The 17229-nt window shown below is 43.4% G+C and overlaps 1 protein-coding gene across 3 annotated transcripts in view; it reads right to left on the bottom strand.

Annotated features, from left to right (window-relative positions):
• ATP10A (ATPase phospholipid transporting 10A (putative)) overlaps nt 1–4553 on the bottom strand; it is a 157617-nt gene extending 153064 nt beyond the window's left edge. For 2 of the 3 annotated variants that reach the window (XM_034757919.1, XM_034757920.1), the window contains exon 1: nt 3485–4548. In XM_034757919.1, the coding sequence (XP_034613810.1) occupies nt 3485–3930 (446 nt within the window). In that variant the 5' untranslated portion in view covers nt 3931–4548. Of the gene's footprint in view, nt 1–3484 lie in introns of all 3 variants that reach the window. The other variant, XM_034757922.1, reaches the window with a different exon arrangement.
• Nucleotides 4554–17229: the final 12676 nt, after the last annotated feature.

Below are 17229 nucleotides of genomic sequence, written 5' to 3'. Positions count from 1 at the left end.
GCCTCTGGCTTTTGAATATTTTGGGAGCTAGTTGTCTGCTGCTGTCTCCCCCAAAGGTGGCTCCATTTCGACAGTATGGTCAGGGGCAGGGGGAAAGCCGGTACAAATTACTGGGCCTGGCGGTTGGGAAGGGGGCCCGGGGCTCCGCTTCCCCCCCTCTCTGGTTGGCCCTGTTTAGCTGGTCCGCCCTTGCTGGGGGGCCTGAAAAAATTCCAGGCCCGGCTTCCCCCCCACACCCCATCAGACCTGGTTAGCCGGTCCGCCCTTGCTGGGGGGGCCCGAAAAATTTTTTTCACCCGGGTCCGAACCCACTCTTGGCGGCCCTGAGTATGGTACATAGATGCAGTAGTCTGTGAAGCACTTTAGGATCTTTTTGGGAGTACAGACATTACCATACATTTAAATTACTTAGGCCCAATGCATATGCTAAAATAGGGAGGGTGTTGAGAACAGCATTAAATTCCACACAACTATCCACCCAGTTAGGAGTAGATCACACAGCTGAAAACTGCCCCTTCCCAGCACAGCCACTTTTCTTCTCCAAAAGTGTGAAGTCCTGGCCTTCAAGGGAAAGAGCCCACTTGGGCTTTGCTCCTGGATGCAATTCTAACTAAGCAGCATTCAACTTCCATCCCAATTCAGAAATTTTTTTATTTGAGTAGCTGGACCTACAGTTTTATGCTTTCAAGTTTACTACACTACTGAGAATAGATTGATTCAAAATCAGAAGGGTACTCAAGTTATTCCCCACTAAACAATAAAACAGTAACTCTAAAGTAATGTAGTCCACAAAATACTAGGACGCTAATTTTGAGTTTAATCACAACATAAATGCTAAGCATAACAAACTAGAACAAAGTACAACACATTAAACGCTTAGCTGTGAATCTCAACGAGCTTCAATATCAATCTGAACGTGACAGTGAAAGTACACATTTTCTAATGGTCACTTTTAACCATTTAGTTGCAGTTCAAAAAGAAAAGTTTTGGTGGGGAAAGCCAGCCCAGAATTATTATTAAGGCTTTTGAATGGCTTCTACAACATGTAGTTTTTTAATTTTTAACTTTGGGGTCTAGATTACATGTTTCTATTTTATTCCTATTTACTAGCAGATAGATTTTGGAACTGCTCAGAATAAGGTACAGGAAAATAACTTAAATACTTTCCTCATGGATTGTATTTTCTAAATGGACAACATACCTAATTCTCAATTACTGAGGGACAATCTCCACTCATTGTTATATTTTGCTTTCCACAATCAAATCTCTATACACCTTTTCATGTGTGATGTATCCGAGTATTCGGATTCTAATATCTAAACTAGAGATCGGCAACCTTTGGCCTGCGGCCCACCAGGGTAAGCCCCCTGGTGGACTGGGCCAGTTTGTTAACCTGCTGCGTTCACAGGTTCGGCCAATCGTGGCTCCCACTGTCCGTGGTTTGCCATCCCAGGCCAAGAGGGGCTGCGGGAAGTGGCACGGGCCGAGGGATGTGCTGGCCGTGGCTTCTCGCAACCCCCATTGGCCTGGAATGGTGAACTGCGGCCAGTGGGAGCCGTGATCGGCCGAACCTGCGGACGCGGCAGCTAAACAAACCAGCCCGGCCCGCCAGGGGGCTTATCCTGGCGGGCCGCTGGCCAAAGGTTGCTGATCCCTGATCTAAACTGTATTGTTAAATCTATTCACCTTAAATTGGGATATTGCTGATTATGTACTCTATGTATCATATGACCTTAAAAACAAACTTAGTATTTGTGGATAATCTAAGCACTATACCCAGCTGTACAGACACTCTTTTCTCAACCTATGTATTATATAATTTTTTTAACATTAGCTTTAATAAAAATTTTAAATCTGTTCCACATGAGTTGGGGTGTCAGAATGTGGTCCTAAACAAGTGTTACTTGTTTGCATGTGCTTTGCCTTGGTTTAGGTATTACAGTTTTAGCCAACTGAAATAAAACCCTTTTACTATCTTTCCCACACAAGCATAACTATAGGAGGGGGAAAAAATTAGGTTGAGATTTCTTGATGTGATATGAGACTGGGAAATGAAAGACAGAATTTGATGAAGACTAAAAATAAAGCCTACTGCAAGTATTTCTGACTTAGTCTGTTCTGACTTGTAATGAGAGAGTTGCTGCTGTCTGCTGGAATGCCTGTCTCAGTCAGGACCCCCTCATCCCCCAACCAGGAAGAGACAACATAAACTTCTTAACACATGTTTCACATTCCTGCCTCGCTTTACTACCTGTACTGTAATAGCAGCAGAAGGATCAGCAAAACCAGCTCTCTTGGAAACTGGTGCATAAGACCACCGCCCTGGCTTCCCAAAAAATCTCAGCCTCAGCTACGATTGGGTAATTAACCAATGATGCTTTAAAAAGGAACTGCTAAAAACTCTAAGGGCTAGATCCTCAGTTGGTGTAAATCAGTGTAGCTCTGATCACACGTAAAAATTCATTTCAAAGAGATAAAAAACAAATGGACGAAAACTCCTCTCTCAGCACCAGGAGGTAGAAAATTCACAGTGCATGATGACACTTCTGATGATAAATGATGGGCTTTTGAAAAGCAAATGTTGAATGATGCCCCCACCTCACATTCTTTAGAAAAGCAAACACAGCAGAACCCCACCAATTCACACTTCACTAACCCACACCCCCCATAATTCAAACAGAGAAACCTGAGGCCTCTACCCTCTGCTCAGCAAAGATTTAATAGCACATTGCTTGAGTGTGGTTTCATGTTACTAAAACTAAATCCCTGTTAGCAAGTATACTGAAGTAGAATTGACCACTTACATGATGAAGTATTCTTACAAATGCTTACAAATCAAATAATACTTGTCCGGTAAATGAATGAAGTTCATTTTGTGATGCTGCACAAGCCTTTTTTTTAAAAAACAAAAACAAAAAACTTTGCTTACTCACTAACTCTCACAAGTCCGTAATTCACTGTGGGATTCCCAGTCATCCGAATGAATTAGAATTTTTCTGTTTGCAAGCACAGCTTATCTCAAATGCTTTGGGAATGTCAAAACTTCTGGATAAGAGGACAGCAAACTGGGTTCATGGGATAAATACCAAAGATGTGAATAACAGCGTGTTTTCATTAAGCTGAGTTTAGTGTTGTAAATGGAAACACTTCAGAGCATGTCACCTGCTCACTCCCCAACTCTCATTATAATACTGTAGCACCTAGGAGCCCTAATTATGGGCTGGGAGGGACCCCATTGTGCTAGGCGCTGTACAAACATGGTCAAAAATACAATCCCTCTAGACCCTCTCCCACATTTCATAGCAGCAAGCACGTGGGGGAAGAGACAAATCCCTGTTTGGTGATATCAACCCCTCAACATGCCCCCGCCCTTCTTATGTGCCCCCATCTCAGTCTTTCCATTGAAACCAGTTGCCATAATGCTCCCCCCATGTCTCTGCCAGTCTCCCACCCTCCACCCCATGCACACAGCATGCTCCCTCACCTGCAGTAGACCAGACACTCCATGTGGTTAATCTCATTGTCAGAGCGGTAGCGGCCGTAATCCTCCCACAAGTCCTTGATGGCAGTGACAGCCAGGATGAAGAGCACAGGGGCCAAGGCCAGCACAGGCTGGAAGGCATTCACCGCCGGCACGAAGTTGAGCAGCGCAATGAAGACGAAGTAGACATTGGCCAGGCGGTGAAACTGTTCAAAGAGGTTCTTGGGCAGGAAGGACAGAGCCGTGTACTTGGTGGTCTTGAGGCGATTGTTGGCCAGGGGGCTCCTTTGGGGCTTCTCCGCCTCAGGCCCAGGTAGCAGCAGGTTAGAGCGCACAGTCCGTGTCTTGCTCTCCTTCTTCCTCTTGCTTCGCCTCCTGTTCTTCCTCTCCTTCTCCTCTTCCTTCAGCACCTGGGGCGCATCCTCGCCCTCTTCAGCATCCTGTGCCATCTCTCCTGTCTCCCTTCCCAAACACACCAGACAGACGTGAGCACTTCTGCAATGGGGGCACCTGGCAGAGCCTGGGAGAGAAAGGACTGGCTGCCCCTCCCTGCTCTGCACTAAGTTATCATCCTCAAAGCCTACTCACTCTTCACTTTCCTTTTCCCAGAAGGGGAGGAGGTTTCCTTCAACTCTCTCACTGTTTTGTTTGGCCTCTGGCTCTCTTCCTCCTCCTCCTGTGTTTGGGAGGAGAGAGCTCTTTTTTTTCCTGATTCTCTCACCCTCCCTGGCTCAGTCTCCTCTCCTCCTTGCTAAGGCTAAGCTAACTAATGCTCCGAGAGGAAGGGAGGGTGGACTGAATGACTGTCCCGTTGTCTGTCTCTCCAGGAGAGGAGACGTACAAAGTAACCCTTGTCCTGTACGTCATTTCAGCCACACCACTCGTTTCCGCTACAAAAAAGAGACGGCAGCAGCAGCACGTTAGTAGTGGAAACACGAGAGACTCACACACACAAGACCGGGGTTGGGGGAAGAGACTGATGCATTTTTTAAGAGCGAGAGAAGGGGGAGAGAGGGAGACAGAAAAGCAGCCACACTGGGAACTTTAAAAGCAGGAGAACTTTTGACTCCACAAAGTCAGTAAGTTGAAATGCGATCCAGTGCTTGGTGTGTGTATTAAACGTCTGGTCTTTGGCATCGCTGGAAGCTGCTCCTTCATTCCATCCTCTCAGTCTTTATTTACACAATCAACCAAGGGCAGGCACTTCCTTCCCCCCGGATGTAAACCCACAGGTTACACTTTATGTGCTGCCTTTGACTTTCCATTACACATAAGGAGTGGGAGGGTTTGGTTTGGTTGTCCCCCCCACCCCACCCCCGTATTTGATAGTTGCAGTTCTGTATGCTTTCCATCCACGGGGATCTAAAGAGTGCTATATAAATCTGCACTTAACCTTGTCAATTTAGGAATATTTTGAAATAAATCAATTTATAAAGGCTGTTTGATAGAGCACTCTTTAAAAACAGTATGTCATTATTTATTTTTACACACATACACGCACATTTATATTTAACATGGGTAAAACATATTTTCCCCTAACTTTGTTCTCAAAAAGAAGAACAGGAGTACTTGTGGCATCTTAGAGACTAACAAATTTATTAGAGCATAAGCTTTCGTGGACTACAGCCCACTTCTTCGGATGCATATAGAATGGAACATATATTGAGGAGATATATATACACACATACAGAGAGCATAAACAGGTGGGAGTTGTCTTACCAACTCTGAGAGGCCAATTAATTAAGAGAAAAAAAACTTTTGAAGTGATAATCAACATAGCCCAGTACAGACAGTTTGATAAGAAGTGTGAGCATACTTACAAGGGGAGATAGATTCAATGTTTGTAATGGCTCAGCCATTTTGCGGATACAGACTAACACGGCTGCTACTCTGAAATTTGTTCTCAAAAACGGCTTAATCATTTTTGCTCCAAAAATAATTGAGCCTAAGGCAGACACCTGACATGGAAAAGTTCAGCTTCAATGGTTAAAGTTCAACCTTATGAGCAACTGAAAATATGGTCGTATAGTGGACTGGGTTGGCAACCTCAACTAGAATGACTACCAGCAGCACCTCTAATACATTATTTAATTTCACACGGATTTTTCAGGTCCTACCCTGAGGCGGGAGAGTGAGAAGGGCACTCTACACTGATCTGGTCTCCACTTTTTAAACTGGGAAATATTAAAAACTCAAACTTCAGGGAAAGACAACCAGAGTGATACAGGCACTTGAAACTGAAGAAAAATTAATTTAAGTTGATGTATTTTGCTCAAAGACATGAGCTCAAGGGCATTTAGCTCAAGGGGAACACAACTATGAAAATCTCTAAAGAGAAATAACATTAGAGGAGTAAAGACTATTGATACCAGTCAGCTCTGTGTTCTTGGGGAAACCAGGGCACAGTAACCAGCCTGTCTGACTCATGAAGGGACCCCCCCCTACTTGAACCAAAACCGATCAGAGAAAAGACTTGCTAAAAGCAGTGAAGGACGGTGGGAGACTCACCTAGACCCCTCCTGACAAGGGTGATAGGATTAATGCAACTCCCCTAGCCTCATTTGCACCAAAGATGGGACAGAGAGGCATCTCCATTAGCATACAGAATGGAGAGCAGAGATTCCAAGGCAAGAACAGCACTGAACTCTGGGAGCAGGGAAGCACTGCATCCTGGGGGATCTCGGCTCCACATGTTAATGAACCTACACCTGCACACACCCAGCTCAGCAGTTAGCAGATCAATTCTAGTAATGAATCCTTGATTGCAGAGCTGGCTCCAGGCACCAGCTGACCAAGGATGTGCTTGGGGCAGCACCTTGTAAGGGGCGGCGAATCTTGGCGTGGCGGGAGGTGCTTGGGATGGGTTTTTTTTTTTTTTTTTTTTTTTTCGTTGGGGCGGCGCTCGGGGGTTTTGTTGTTGTTGTTTTTGTTTCGGCCGGGCGGCGCTGGGGGTGGGGGGTGGGTTGTTTTTGTTTTGGTTGCGTGGCGTGGTGCTCGGAGGGGGTGTGTTTCAGCAGTGTGGCACTCAGGGGGGAGGGTGTTTCGGCGGCACGGCGCTCGGGGGGGGGCGTTTCAGCGGCGCAGCGCTCCAGGGGTGTGTGTTTTGGCAGCGCAGCGTGGCGCTTGGGGGGGGTGTTATGGCGGGGTGGCGCTCTTGATTGTTAGAGCTGGCCCTGCTTGACTGATATCCAAAATACTGACGCTGCCTAATTTTATTGTGAGCTCCCTGGAAGGAACACTACCCATAGCCAAGAGTAATCAGCTTCTATTGTCTAGCCTAAAGAAAACCCTTGAGTCATCAGTTTACCCATAAGCAAATCTAGTGTTCTCCCTTGAACCATTGTTGTTTCCCTACAAAAATCTCTACCCACACTCAAGGAAGTGCTCTAATGCCTGGATTCAAACTCTGGATCAGTCCCACTGGGATTTCATCTTCTCCTGACTGATCGTGCTGGGGGCTCTGCCTGTCTCCTGCACTCAGGACTCTGAGCTACCACCATCACTTGGGAACCCCGACCAGTTCAAGCTTCGTGGATTGGTGAGATCCCAGCTCTAGCTCTCTCTCTCTCTCTCTTTCTGTTTTCTTTTCTACCTCAGGCAAGTACAGTTTTCTATATATGACTTTTGTAACCTTTAATAATGTAACTGTTACGGTTGTTTAGGCTCTCCTTATGTGGTTATTACTATTATTCAATTAATAACTTTTATGATCAGCTGGTTGCTTCCCCCTCTGAGCTTTACTCTTTTGTGGTTTTAGCTTCCCCATTCACTCTGCAGCAACACTTCTCTTACCTAAGCTGAAGATCTCTGTAGTGCCCAAAAATACTGTGGGGTTTGCTCATCAAGTGAGTTACTACCACAACAAGTGTGACGTGAAAGTGAGGATAGGGACGCCCGGACATGCTGAACCTGTGGCATATAAGGGAGGCAGCTTGGAAGTGCTGCTTGGCCCAGCCTATTGAGCCCAGGATATATAAGGGGTCAGCTTGAAAGTGCTGATTGACCTGGTCCACTCAGACTTGCTCTTAATTATATATATTATGTGTATGTGTGTTCGTGTTCATCTGATTCTGGGGCTGGAGGAACCCAGCCCTAGGGAACCTAGGTCCTGCAAGATAGCTCCATTGGGAGGGGACTTGCAGAAGGGAAAAGTAGAGCTCCATATGAAAACACAAGTGACACAAGCAGCACATTGATAGAATTACAGACACCCACCCCCAAGAAGAGTAACCCTAATAAATGAGCATACCCCAAAGTAACTGGAAAATCTGGCAACACTATTTACATCAGACGTGCAATAAACACAAGACTTTGCAACTATCAAGTATAGCACCCCACATCTAAGGATCTCAAAAGCACAAAGCTGTTCAGGCTTCTCTTCCTACTCTTTGCACATATGACTGCCTGCCTGTCTTTTCACTTTCAGTTTGAACTGAAAGAAGCCAGAAATGTACAGATGGGGAAATTGAAGTGTAAAGAAGCTAAAAGGTGTCCCCAAGATTGCACAATAAGATCACTGCAGACCCAGGAATAAAGTCCACTTTACATGGATTGCCATACCTATGCCTTAAACCACAATAATATCTTTCCTCTCATCCCCTCTGTAGCTTCATTTTCTCCATTTGGGAAGTGGTAATAATCACCCAAATGTCTTGGACAGCTGTTTTTTGGATGATGAATATGAAACATGTCCAAGATATAAAGCACTATACAAGTGCTAATTAATGCATGTCTTCTCAGAACAAAGTTCCATAGTGGTATAGCATGCCTTGCAAAGTTACAGTATGAACTCTAGCCTTGTGTGCGTGTGGAGATGGGCGCATCTATGCTAACCCAAGTAAAAGTAGATGTTCAGATTAGTAAACTTGCTGTAAATCTGAATTTTTAAGAATGGCTTTTGCACAACATTTTGATGGTAATACTTTCTTTAAAAATGAGGTTATGAAATACGCCAGCTAAACAGTGCCTTTCCTGTGTTGCCAACTTTTGTTGTTTTACCATGAGTCTAGCAATATTTAGTGTTTTCCAGAAAGCCCCAGCTCCTGGAATCCTGTGATTGGGGGGAATTTCAGATTTAATTTCTATGTTAACATTACACATCTAACCTACATGGTTGCAGAGAAAATCTTGAAAATGTGACCCTCTACAGGTTCAAAAACTAGAAGACACAGAAAAATTCCAAAAGTTATTATTTTTAAAGATCTCATGATTTTAAGCCAGTCTCATGATTTTTGGGCACTTGGGGTTAGCAATATACTTGTATTTGGCATGAACTTGAGAATCCCAGTATTGGATATGAAAAAAAAAATTGTGCTTCTTTTGAGTGCAACACAGGTGCTGAATTGGGGGTAGGGAGAAAACAGTGGCACTTTTTCAAACTCCAGCACATGAGATATCAAAATGAGAATCAGTTTCCAAGAGGTTAGGCAGATGTTCATAGTACTTCTTGGACTTGGCGCACCACCCATAGGGTTCAAAGAGCTGATGGGCTCTGTTTGGCTTCTCAAGCCTGTCTCCCCCTCATGGAGGCTCAGATATCATCCTGGCTTTCAGGTCTCCCTGGGCAGGACTTGGGTGCTCCTTTGGCTTGTTGATTCAACAGGTCAGATTAAGGGGGAAGCATAAGTGGCTGCAGTTACCGAAGCATCATTCACTTATGGTGCCATGACATGATGTCAAAGTAGACTGTGCAGATCCTCATGATATGATCACCCTTCTCCATTCTGATATTCTTTGATCAGTGAAATAGTTAACCATGTTGACATGAAATCATTCTCCTTAGGCTTCTGAGTTAACACTTCACTGAGAAGAATGAGCTTTTGTTTCAGACTCTGCGGCCATCACCACTTCATTGACACTATTTACACATTTTTCTTCACAACCATAAAGGCTAGAGATTTAGGGCCAGATTTTCAAAAGGACTCAGCACTCACAACTGGGGCCAGATTCTCAAAAGAGCTCAGCACATTAGCTACTGAGTTTCTCAGAAAAATCTAGTCAGTGTCACAATAGGAGCTGCTGGGTGGAAAGCATTTCTGAAAAACCTGAGATGAATGAAAACCTGGACCCATAGAAGTCAATGGCAAAACTCCTATTAACTTCAAAATGGTCAGGATTTCACTTCAGTTCCTAAATTAGAGTGGAGCTTTTCTGAAAATCTGGCTCCAATTGTGGTTGCTGAGAATTTACAAATCCAGCCTTGAGCTCTTTTGAAAAATTGGGCCTCACCTTTTATTTTTTTTAATGCGAGCTGACAGCCTGGAGCACATAGAAACCGCAAAAATAAGACGTACTGACTTGCTGAGCTGCTGCTAGGCAGGTCAGTCTAAGCCTTGGTGCCATGCATCAGTCTTTCCTCCAGGCTTTGCATTGTGTGTGTTTGGTGAAGAGTGACAAAAAGTAAGTTCTGTACTAGGTATGGAATAGAACCAAGAACTGCCTTTCCCTCACAAAGTTGAACACAAGCCGAGAAAAATCTAAAGCTGACACCAGCCGTAACACACACCTCTAGGGAAAACAAGTGTATGGCAGTTAAGGATGGGGAGCCTGATTGTGAGAAGAGTTGAGCAGCCTCTTTTTCCAAAGACATTGGTTACACTTTTCAGGAGCAGAATTGCTAACCTCAAGCATTCAAAAATCATGAGCTAGGCCCCCCCAAATCATGAAACTGGCTAAAACAGCATGAGGGGCTGTTTTTTCAAATTGGTGTCTTTTTATTGGCTTTCTGGTTTTGAGCCTTTTGGGTTCTTGTTATGAGCTTTTTTTCCACAAACACGAGGGTTAGAAACTTACTTCTATTTAAAAGAAATAAAGAAATTAAAAAGAAAAAAAGAAAGCTAAAAAAGTCTCATGACTCCAAGAGCTGGAGCTTGATAAAAAAACCCCCACCAAAATCATGAGACTCAATCTGAGCACTGTAAAGTGGTTACAGATTTTGTATGACTTAATTTGAGACTGTTTTAGTGTCTTTTGTCAAGCACCCACAAAATCAGTGGCCAGTTTTGAACAGCTTGTCCTTAAATAAATGAAGAGGGTGATCAGCATCCCACAGGATCGGGGCTTTAAAACTCTCATTGAGAACTCACTGATTTTACCCCTCTGTGTTGCTGCTGTGTTGCCACTCAACTCCTGCTCTCACACAGGCGAGAGTTTAACTTGGATGTTTCATTTGAAGATTTTTCAACTGTTAATATATCCTCTCACTCAGTCATATGAGTATCCCCAAGTGTCAAAAATCATGGATATTTATTTAAATAACCATGCTGATATAAACAAGAGTTCAGCCTTATTTTAAAGTGTCATTGTTGGTGACTCAACAGCTTAAGCTTATTCATAGATTCATAGATTATAGGACTGGAAGGGACCTCGAGAGGTCATCGAGTCCAGTCCCCTGCCCGCATGGCAAGAGCAAATACTGCCTAGACCATCCCTAATAGACATTTATCTAACCTACTCTTAAATATCTCCAGAGACGGAGATTCCACAACCTCCCTAGGCAATTTGTTCCAGTGTTTAACCACCCTGACAGTTAAGAACTTTTTCCTAATGTCCAACCTAGACCTCCCTTGCTGCAGTTTAAACCCATTGTTTCTGGTTCTATCCTTAGAGGCTAAGGTGCACAAGTTCTCTCCCTCCTCCTTATGACACCCTTTTAGATACCTGAAAACTGCTATCATGTCCCCTTTCAGTCTTCTCTTTTCCAAACTAAACAAACCCAGTTCTTTCAGCCTTCCTTCATAGGTCATGTTCTCAAGACCTTTAATCATTCTTGTTGCTCTTCTTTGGACCCTTTCCAATTTCTCCACATCTTTTTTAAAATGCGGCCCCCAGAACTGGACACAATACTCCAGCTGAGGCCTAACCAGAGCAGAGTAGAGCGGAAGAATGACTTCTCGTGTCTTGCATTGCAATATTGCCAGCCACAAGAGTTAACACACCATGAATCAACCCTCCCCCCCCAAACCATGTGATTGGCCTAAAAATCATGTAAAAGTTTAAAAAGAATAAATACTGGGGCCATGTGTCTATGCTACGGGAGCTGCAGCTCTAGCGTTGAAGTGAAGACCTTTGTTACTGCAATGGAAAGGGTTTTTCCCATCACTATTAACAATCCACTCTCAGAGCAGCGGTAGCTAAGTTGATAGAAGAATTCTTCCATTGACCTAGCTGCCTCTATACCGGAGCAGTTGTGTTGGCATAGCTTTCACATGCGTAGGTGCCATAGCTATGTTGACCTAACTTTTAAGTGTAGATCAGGGGTTTTGCTCTCATCTGTTTTTTTATCCACTGCCCACCTTGTGCATGTGTGTGAGTGATATGACAACTATAGGTTGAAAATATATACAAAGTACGCACACAAAAATGCAGGCCCCTTGGCTCCCCTGTGTCCTGCTCCCTCACTCTCCTCCCTGCTATTGCCCAGAGAGCTTTGCATTTCACTGGGCCCCTTTTCCCTGACTGCCCTGACTCTCCCCTCTCCCACTACCCAGAGTCCTCCTTGAGCTCCCCCCCTCCACACACACTGTCCAGACCCCTCCCTTGTTGTGGGAGCAGGTTTATATTCTGATTTCTCAGGGCTAGCACACAGCATGGCTGAACAAAGAAGGGGTTTATAAACATAAGTTACCCACACTGCAGAGTGAATGAATGAAGTTTTATGGAGTCATCACACCACAAGATAGTTCTTAAGGAGGGACATGCCAGTGTTCAATTTTGTCATTGATCTTAAATAAGATTTCATCTGAAGCAATTTCTATGTCAACATACCAGTCTTTTCTCACCTTCTCAGTGCTGCCAGATCTTGCGATATTTGAAGTATTACTTAAATCCTCAGCTCCTGGAATCATGTGAATACATAAGAATCCCTATATTCATTAAAAAGGAGTGTAAGTGCTTAGTCCTCATAGCTGTGAAGAAGTGCTTGAAACTGACCAGCATGCAACTTAAAGGTAAAAATCCCCAAGGCAAATAAACGATTTCTAGGATATGGCCAATCATGTGTCAAATTACCCCAGATTCCCACACCCACACCCTCAGCCCCATCTTTGTCTATATGGCCACATTTTAAACTATTAATACTCTTCATCTTATGGGAATGCCCTAAGGCCTTAAATCAGATTCTAGGTTCCAGGGAGTCAGTCATGGGACAAACAGTTAGAGAGTAGCACTGCTCATTGTGCAGAATCTGTCTGTCTGTTTTCAGGTCAGGCTCTTTCCATTTGGCTCTCATTAAGGCTGAGAACTACCTGTATTCACTTTTTAGCAGACATACATTTTTAAATTGCAAAATTGAGGCTAGATCATGCCTACAATTTTTCAGTGTGGAGCTTTAAATAAGTGGATAACCCACTGAAATGCCCCACATTTAATCAAAGGAGAGGGATTAGAGCTGGTCAGGAATCTGAGGCACAGAGAATGCCAGAATAGCGAATAGGCTGCTGGTTAGGGAAGTGAGAACCCAGATTCAAGTCCCTACTCCAAATCAGAGAACCCGGTTCTCCCACACTCCAGCTGTCTGTCCTAGCCAAAGAGCTAATGAGTATTCAGGGCTGGGTCTCCCTCTTTTTCTGAACATTTCAAAGGTCTTGTTTTTGTTCTGATGTGGAATGTAAACAAATGTCAAAACCTCAATATTTTTTACAAAATGGAATTCTGGTTTTCTAGCCAGCCCGAGAGGGGAAAGAGCCAACTCAGCCTCATTCCCTTTCCACTCTGCAGAACTAATGTTCTGAGATGGAGGCCTGAGGGGAGGGGGAAAAAAGAAGTGAAAGCTGTGTTCTCTGCTCATCCTTTGCCTCCTCCAAAGCATTGGGAAATTTTTCCATTCCTTAGTTTCAAACTCCCACTGAAGGGAAATTCTGACCTGGACACGAGCTGGATGCCATGTTTAAAAGAGAAAAAGAGAGGCCAGTTAAGTTCTGTATTAAATAAGAGAGAGAAAGGAGGGGTTATATTACAACAGGGATTCTCAATCTGGGGGTTGTGAGGTTATGATGTCAGCCTCCACCCCAAACCCTGCTCCAGCATTTATAATAGTGTTTAATATAAAAAAATTGTGTTTTTTAATTTATAAGGGGGGGGGGGAGGTTGCACTCAGATGCTTGCTGTGTGAAAGGAGTCATCAAGACAAAAGTTTGAGAACCCCTTTATTAGAACTTTTTAATGCGTTGGTGAGACTATACCTTGGACACTTTACACAAATCAGGCCTCCACACTTTTTAAAAGGAAGATGTGTATAAATAAAATAAAAATGAAACTTCAAGGTATTAGGAATGAGGACCTGCAGTTGAGCCTGGGAATGGCTAACTAAGACACCAGGCCAACAGTTCCTTAGTCCTGACTCTGGTGCCTGGCTCCTGACTCTGCCTCTGTCCCCTGACTCTGGCTCTACCCCTGGGTTCTGGACTACAGCTCTGACCCTCAGCTCTGGTTCCTGGTCCTGATTCACTTTGACTCTAACCATTAAGCCAGACTGCCCATACTTTAGTCTCGACACAGGGAAAGGCAACCAAAGTGATACAGGAACTTGAAAATGAAAACAAAATCATTCAAGTAGATGTATTTAGTCTAAAGACATGAGTCTCAAGGGGAACACCACTATGTAAATACTTAAAGAGAACTAATATCAGAGGTGTGACGACTTTTCACATTGGACACACAGAAGATCACATTAAGACTTTGCAGCTATGAAGTATGATAACCTTCATCTAATGGTCGCAGGCAACTTTGCAAAAAAGATAAGTACTATATTTATTAGACAAATGTACCAAAATTAACTGAGTTTCCTAAAGCCACATAGTGAGCTAGTGACTGAGTCAGCAATAGAAGCCTTGTAACATCTAGTCCTCTGTTCTAATCATTAGATAATGCTGACTCAGAACTATGGCATGCTTTCAAAGCATCTTTTATCTCAGTCAGCTTTACCAGGGAACTAACTTACCCATTACTTTAGTCCAGCAGCTGTTTAACAGCTCACAGGGACCCCACAGAACAATTTAGAACAGGACATGAAGGCTAAGATCACATGCAATTAAACTGCAAGAAGAGTCTAAGGAGGCAGAATCTAGATATTCAAGTTGGAATTTGGTAGGACACAGGGATTAACAACCCTATTTCAACATTGCCAACTATCACAATTTTATCATGAGTCTCATAATACTTGGTGTTCTTCTTAAAGCCTCTGCTTCTGGAGTCATATGATTACTTGAGAATCTCAGCCTTTAAAGGAAATAAGTATCTCGCCCTCATGGTTGCAAAGAGAAGCTTCAAAACACAAAACCTAAAGGCTCAGACAACAGAAAGCAAATAAAAAGATGCAAAGTCTTATTTTTTAAAAATCTTGGGATTTTTAAGCCAATTGTGTGATTTTGGAAGGCCTGACTCAATTTTCAAACAGGTAGGGTTGGAAATCCTGCTATTCTTACGAAGCATGCCATGGGATTTTAAATGGCCACAAGGGGTTAGGACTGTAGTTTTATGCCTCGAATCCCAAGCTGGGGCATCAGTGCCTCAGAAATCGGAGTGACCGCTCTCAAGATTCCTTTTTGCTGTACATCTTCCATTCCCAACAAAGAACTGACTTTAGCTGATTAAAATGTCCTTTGCAAATAATTTATCCGAGGAGTGTAGCCCTTTCTTTGTTTGAAAGTTAGGGAAGAACTGTTTGTTTCTTTTAACTGTTTGCTCGTTATCAAAAAAATTGTGTGACAAAAAATTTGTGCAAACAAATTTTAGCCTGTGCATTGTTTGCTAACTAGTCACTCTGATCTAGATTCTGACTTGGGTTGTGTGACCACATAAGAGCACAGAACAACCCCTCTGGTATCCCAGTGCAGGCTACTGAGTTCATGGGGCTGGTTAGGCAATAGTAAGTAGCCACTGTATGCTTAATGCTGCTTCCCCTCCTGGAGCAGCTGGTGCAACACGGCTTGCACAGGGGTGTCTTCATTTGTAGCTGGTATAGGCCAGCAGCAATGAGTTCACACAAAGGTGGAGTAGTAAATTAAGAGTAACAGAAGAAAAAAAGTGATCTTAGATACTAAGAAAAATTTAAAAATAATACAGGAAAAAATGTGATAGCAAGAACCATCAGGAGGGGCTTCCTGGCTGGGAAGTGGCTTGTAATGTTTGTACCCATGCCATCTAAATTCATCAGTGCTTGACTCATGGATCCAACCCAATTGTCAGTCAGTGGCTAGTCCTTTTAAAACAGCTGAGTATAGATAGCCACAAGACCACATACACAGAATGTACGCTGTTGTCATACAGAGAACGTACTATCTGTTTTTACCTTATATGCCATTGACTATTGATCAGTTCTGCACTGAATTAAATTCACAAAATAGAGAGAGAAAAATTTTGGCCCCATAGATGTCAATGGGGCCAAGATTTCACCGAGAGTGTATCAAGAAAGGTTTTCCTACGGTGCCAAAATGGGGCTTGATCCCGCTCCCATTGAAATCAATGGTAAAATTCTCATGAATGTAAATGGGAGCAGAATGAGGCCTATAATTATTTAATGTTTTAAATGCCCCTTTAAAGATACAAGTTCTATTATTATTATTTCACGGCTAAGTAGCGAGCAATAGAACAGAGATTGGCAACCTTTGGCACGCGGCCCATCAGGGAAATCCGCTGGCGGGCCGGGACGGTTTGTTTACCTGCAGTGTCCACAGGTGTGGCTGATCAGAGCTCCCACTGGCTGTGGTTCGCCGTTCCAGGCCAATGGGGTCTGCAGGAAGCGGCGGCCAGCACATCCCTCGGCCCACGCCGCTTGCTGCAGCTCCCATTGTCATGGAACGGCGAACCGCAGCCAGTGGGAGCTGCAATCAGCTGAACCTGCGGACACTGCAGGTAAACAAACCGTCCCGGCCCACCAGCGGATTTCCCTGATGGTCCGCGTGCCAAAGGTTGCCGATCCCTGCAATAGAAGGTGAAGTGTATATGGCAAGTGAAGCAAAATTTCCTTGAATGTTCAACGCCATGGAACCACAGATTACTTAGGCTGAAATTCCTAGAAGATGAGTACTTATATAGTATGTTTACCAACATGATGGATAATAGAACCCATTTACTCATGCGGAATATGGAGCTTTCTAATGTTTAGTTAATTAGCTTTTACTGGCTTTGAAAGACTAGAAAATAAAATATCAACATTCTTCTATTCCACACAGGCTTTTCTACCACATTCATTACTGTAGTATCTGAGTGCCTTCTAGTAATCCACTATGTTAGCTACATTAATAGTGATAACTTTGAAAACAATACCACACTCAGAAATTCAAAACCCATTATTCTGTATTTGAATAGGCAAGCGCAACATTGGGTCTGAGAGGCACGTACCTTCAATTAAAATAGGTTAATATGTGGGAAACTGGGGAGAATGGCAGTGGAAGGGTGATGTTTTGAATGCAGTCAGAAGAAACCTGAAGGGCAGCCAGTGTAATAAATGTAAAAGGCGGAGAAGAACTGTGATAGTAACACCGTGTTTTCATAAAATAGAAAACTTTCATATAGGTAGCAAAGCAAAAGCCCTAGACCTGTAGGCCCTGAGTATTCCACAAGCAGAAGATGCTGTAATTATAAAACTTAATACAGTTCTGTTTTGATTTAAGAATAATTCTATGTGTAATTCTCACATAATAAATACATGCTATTCTCCAGTTGTACCTGACTTTATGAACCACTACTGAAAAAAATATATATATATATATATATAACCAAGTGGAGAGGCCTGCAACATAATAAGG

Source organism: Trachemys scripta, chromosome 1 (genome assembly GCF_013100865.1).
Source record: "Trachemys scripta elegans isolate TJP31775 chromosome 1, CAS_Tse_1.0, whole genome shotgun sequence".
NCBI lineage: Eukaryota > Metazoa > Chordata > Testudines > Emydidae > Trachemys > Trachemys scripta.
The sequence above is the reverse complement of the archived record's forward strand: the minus strand, read 5'-3'. Positions and strand labels throughout refer to the sequence as shown.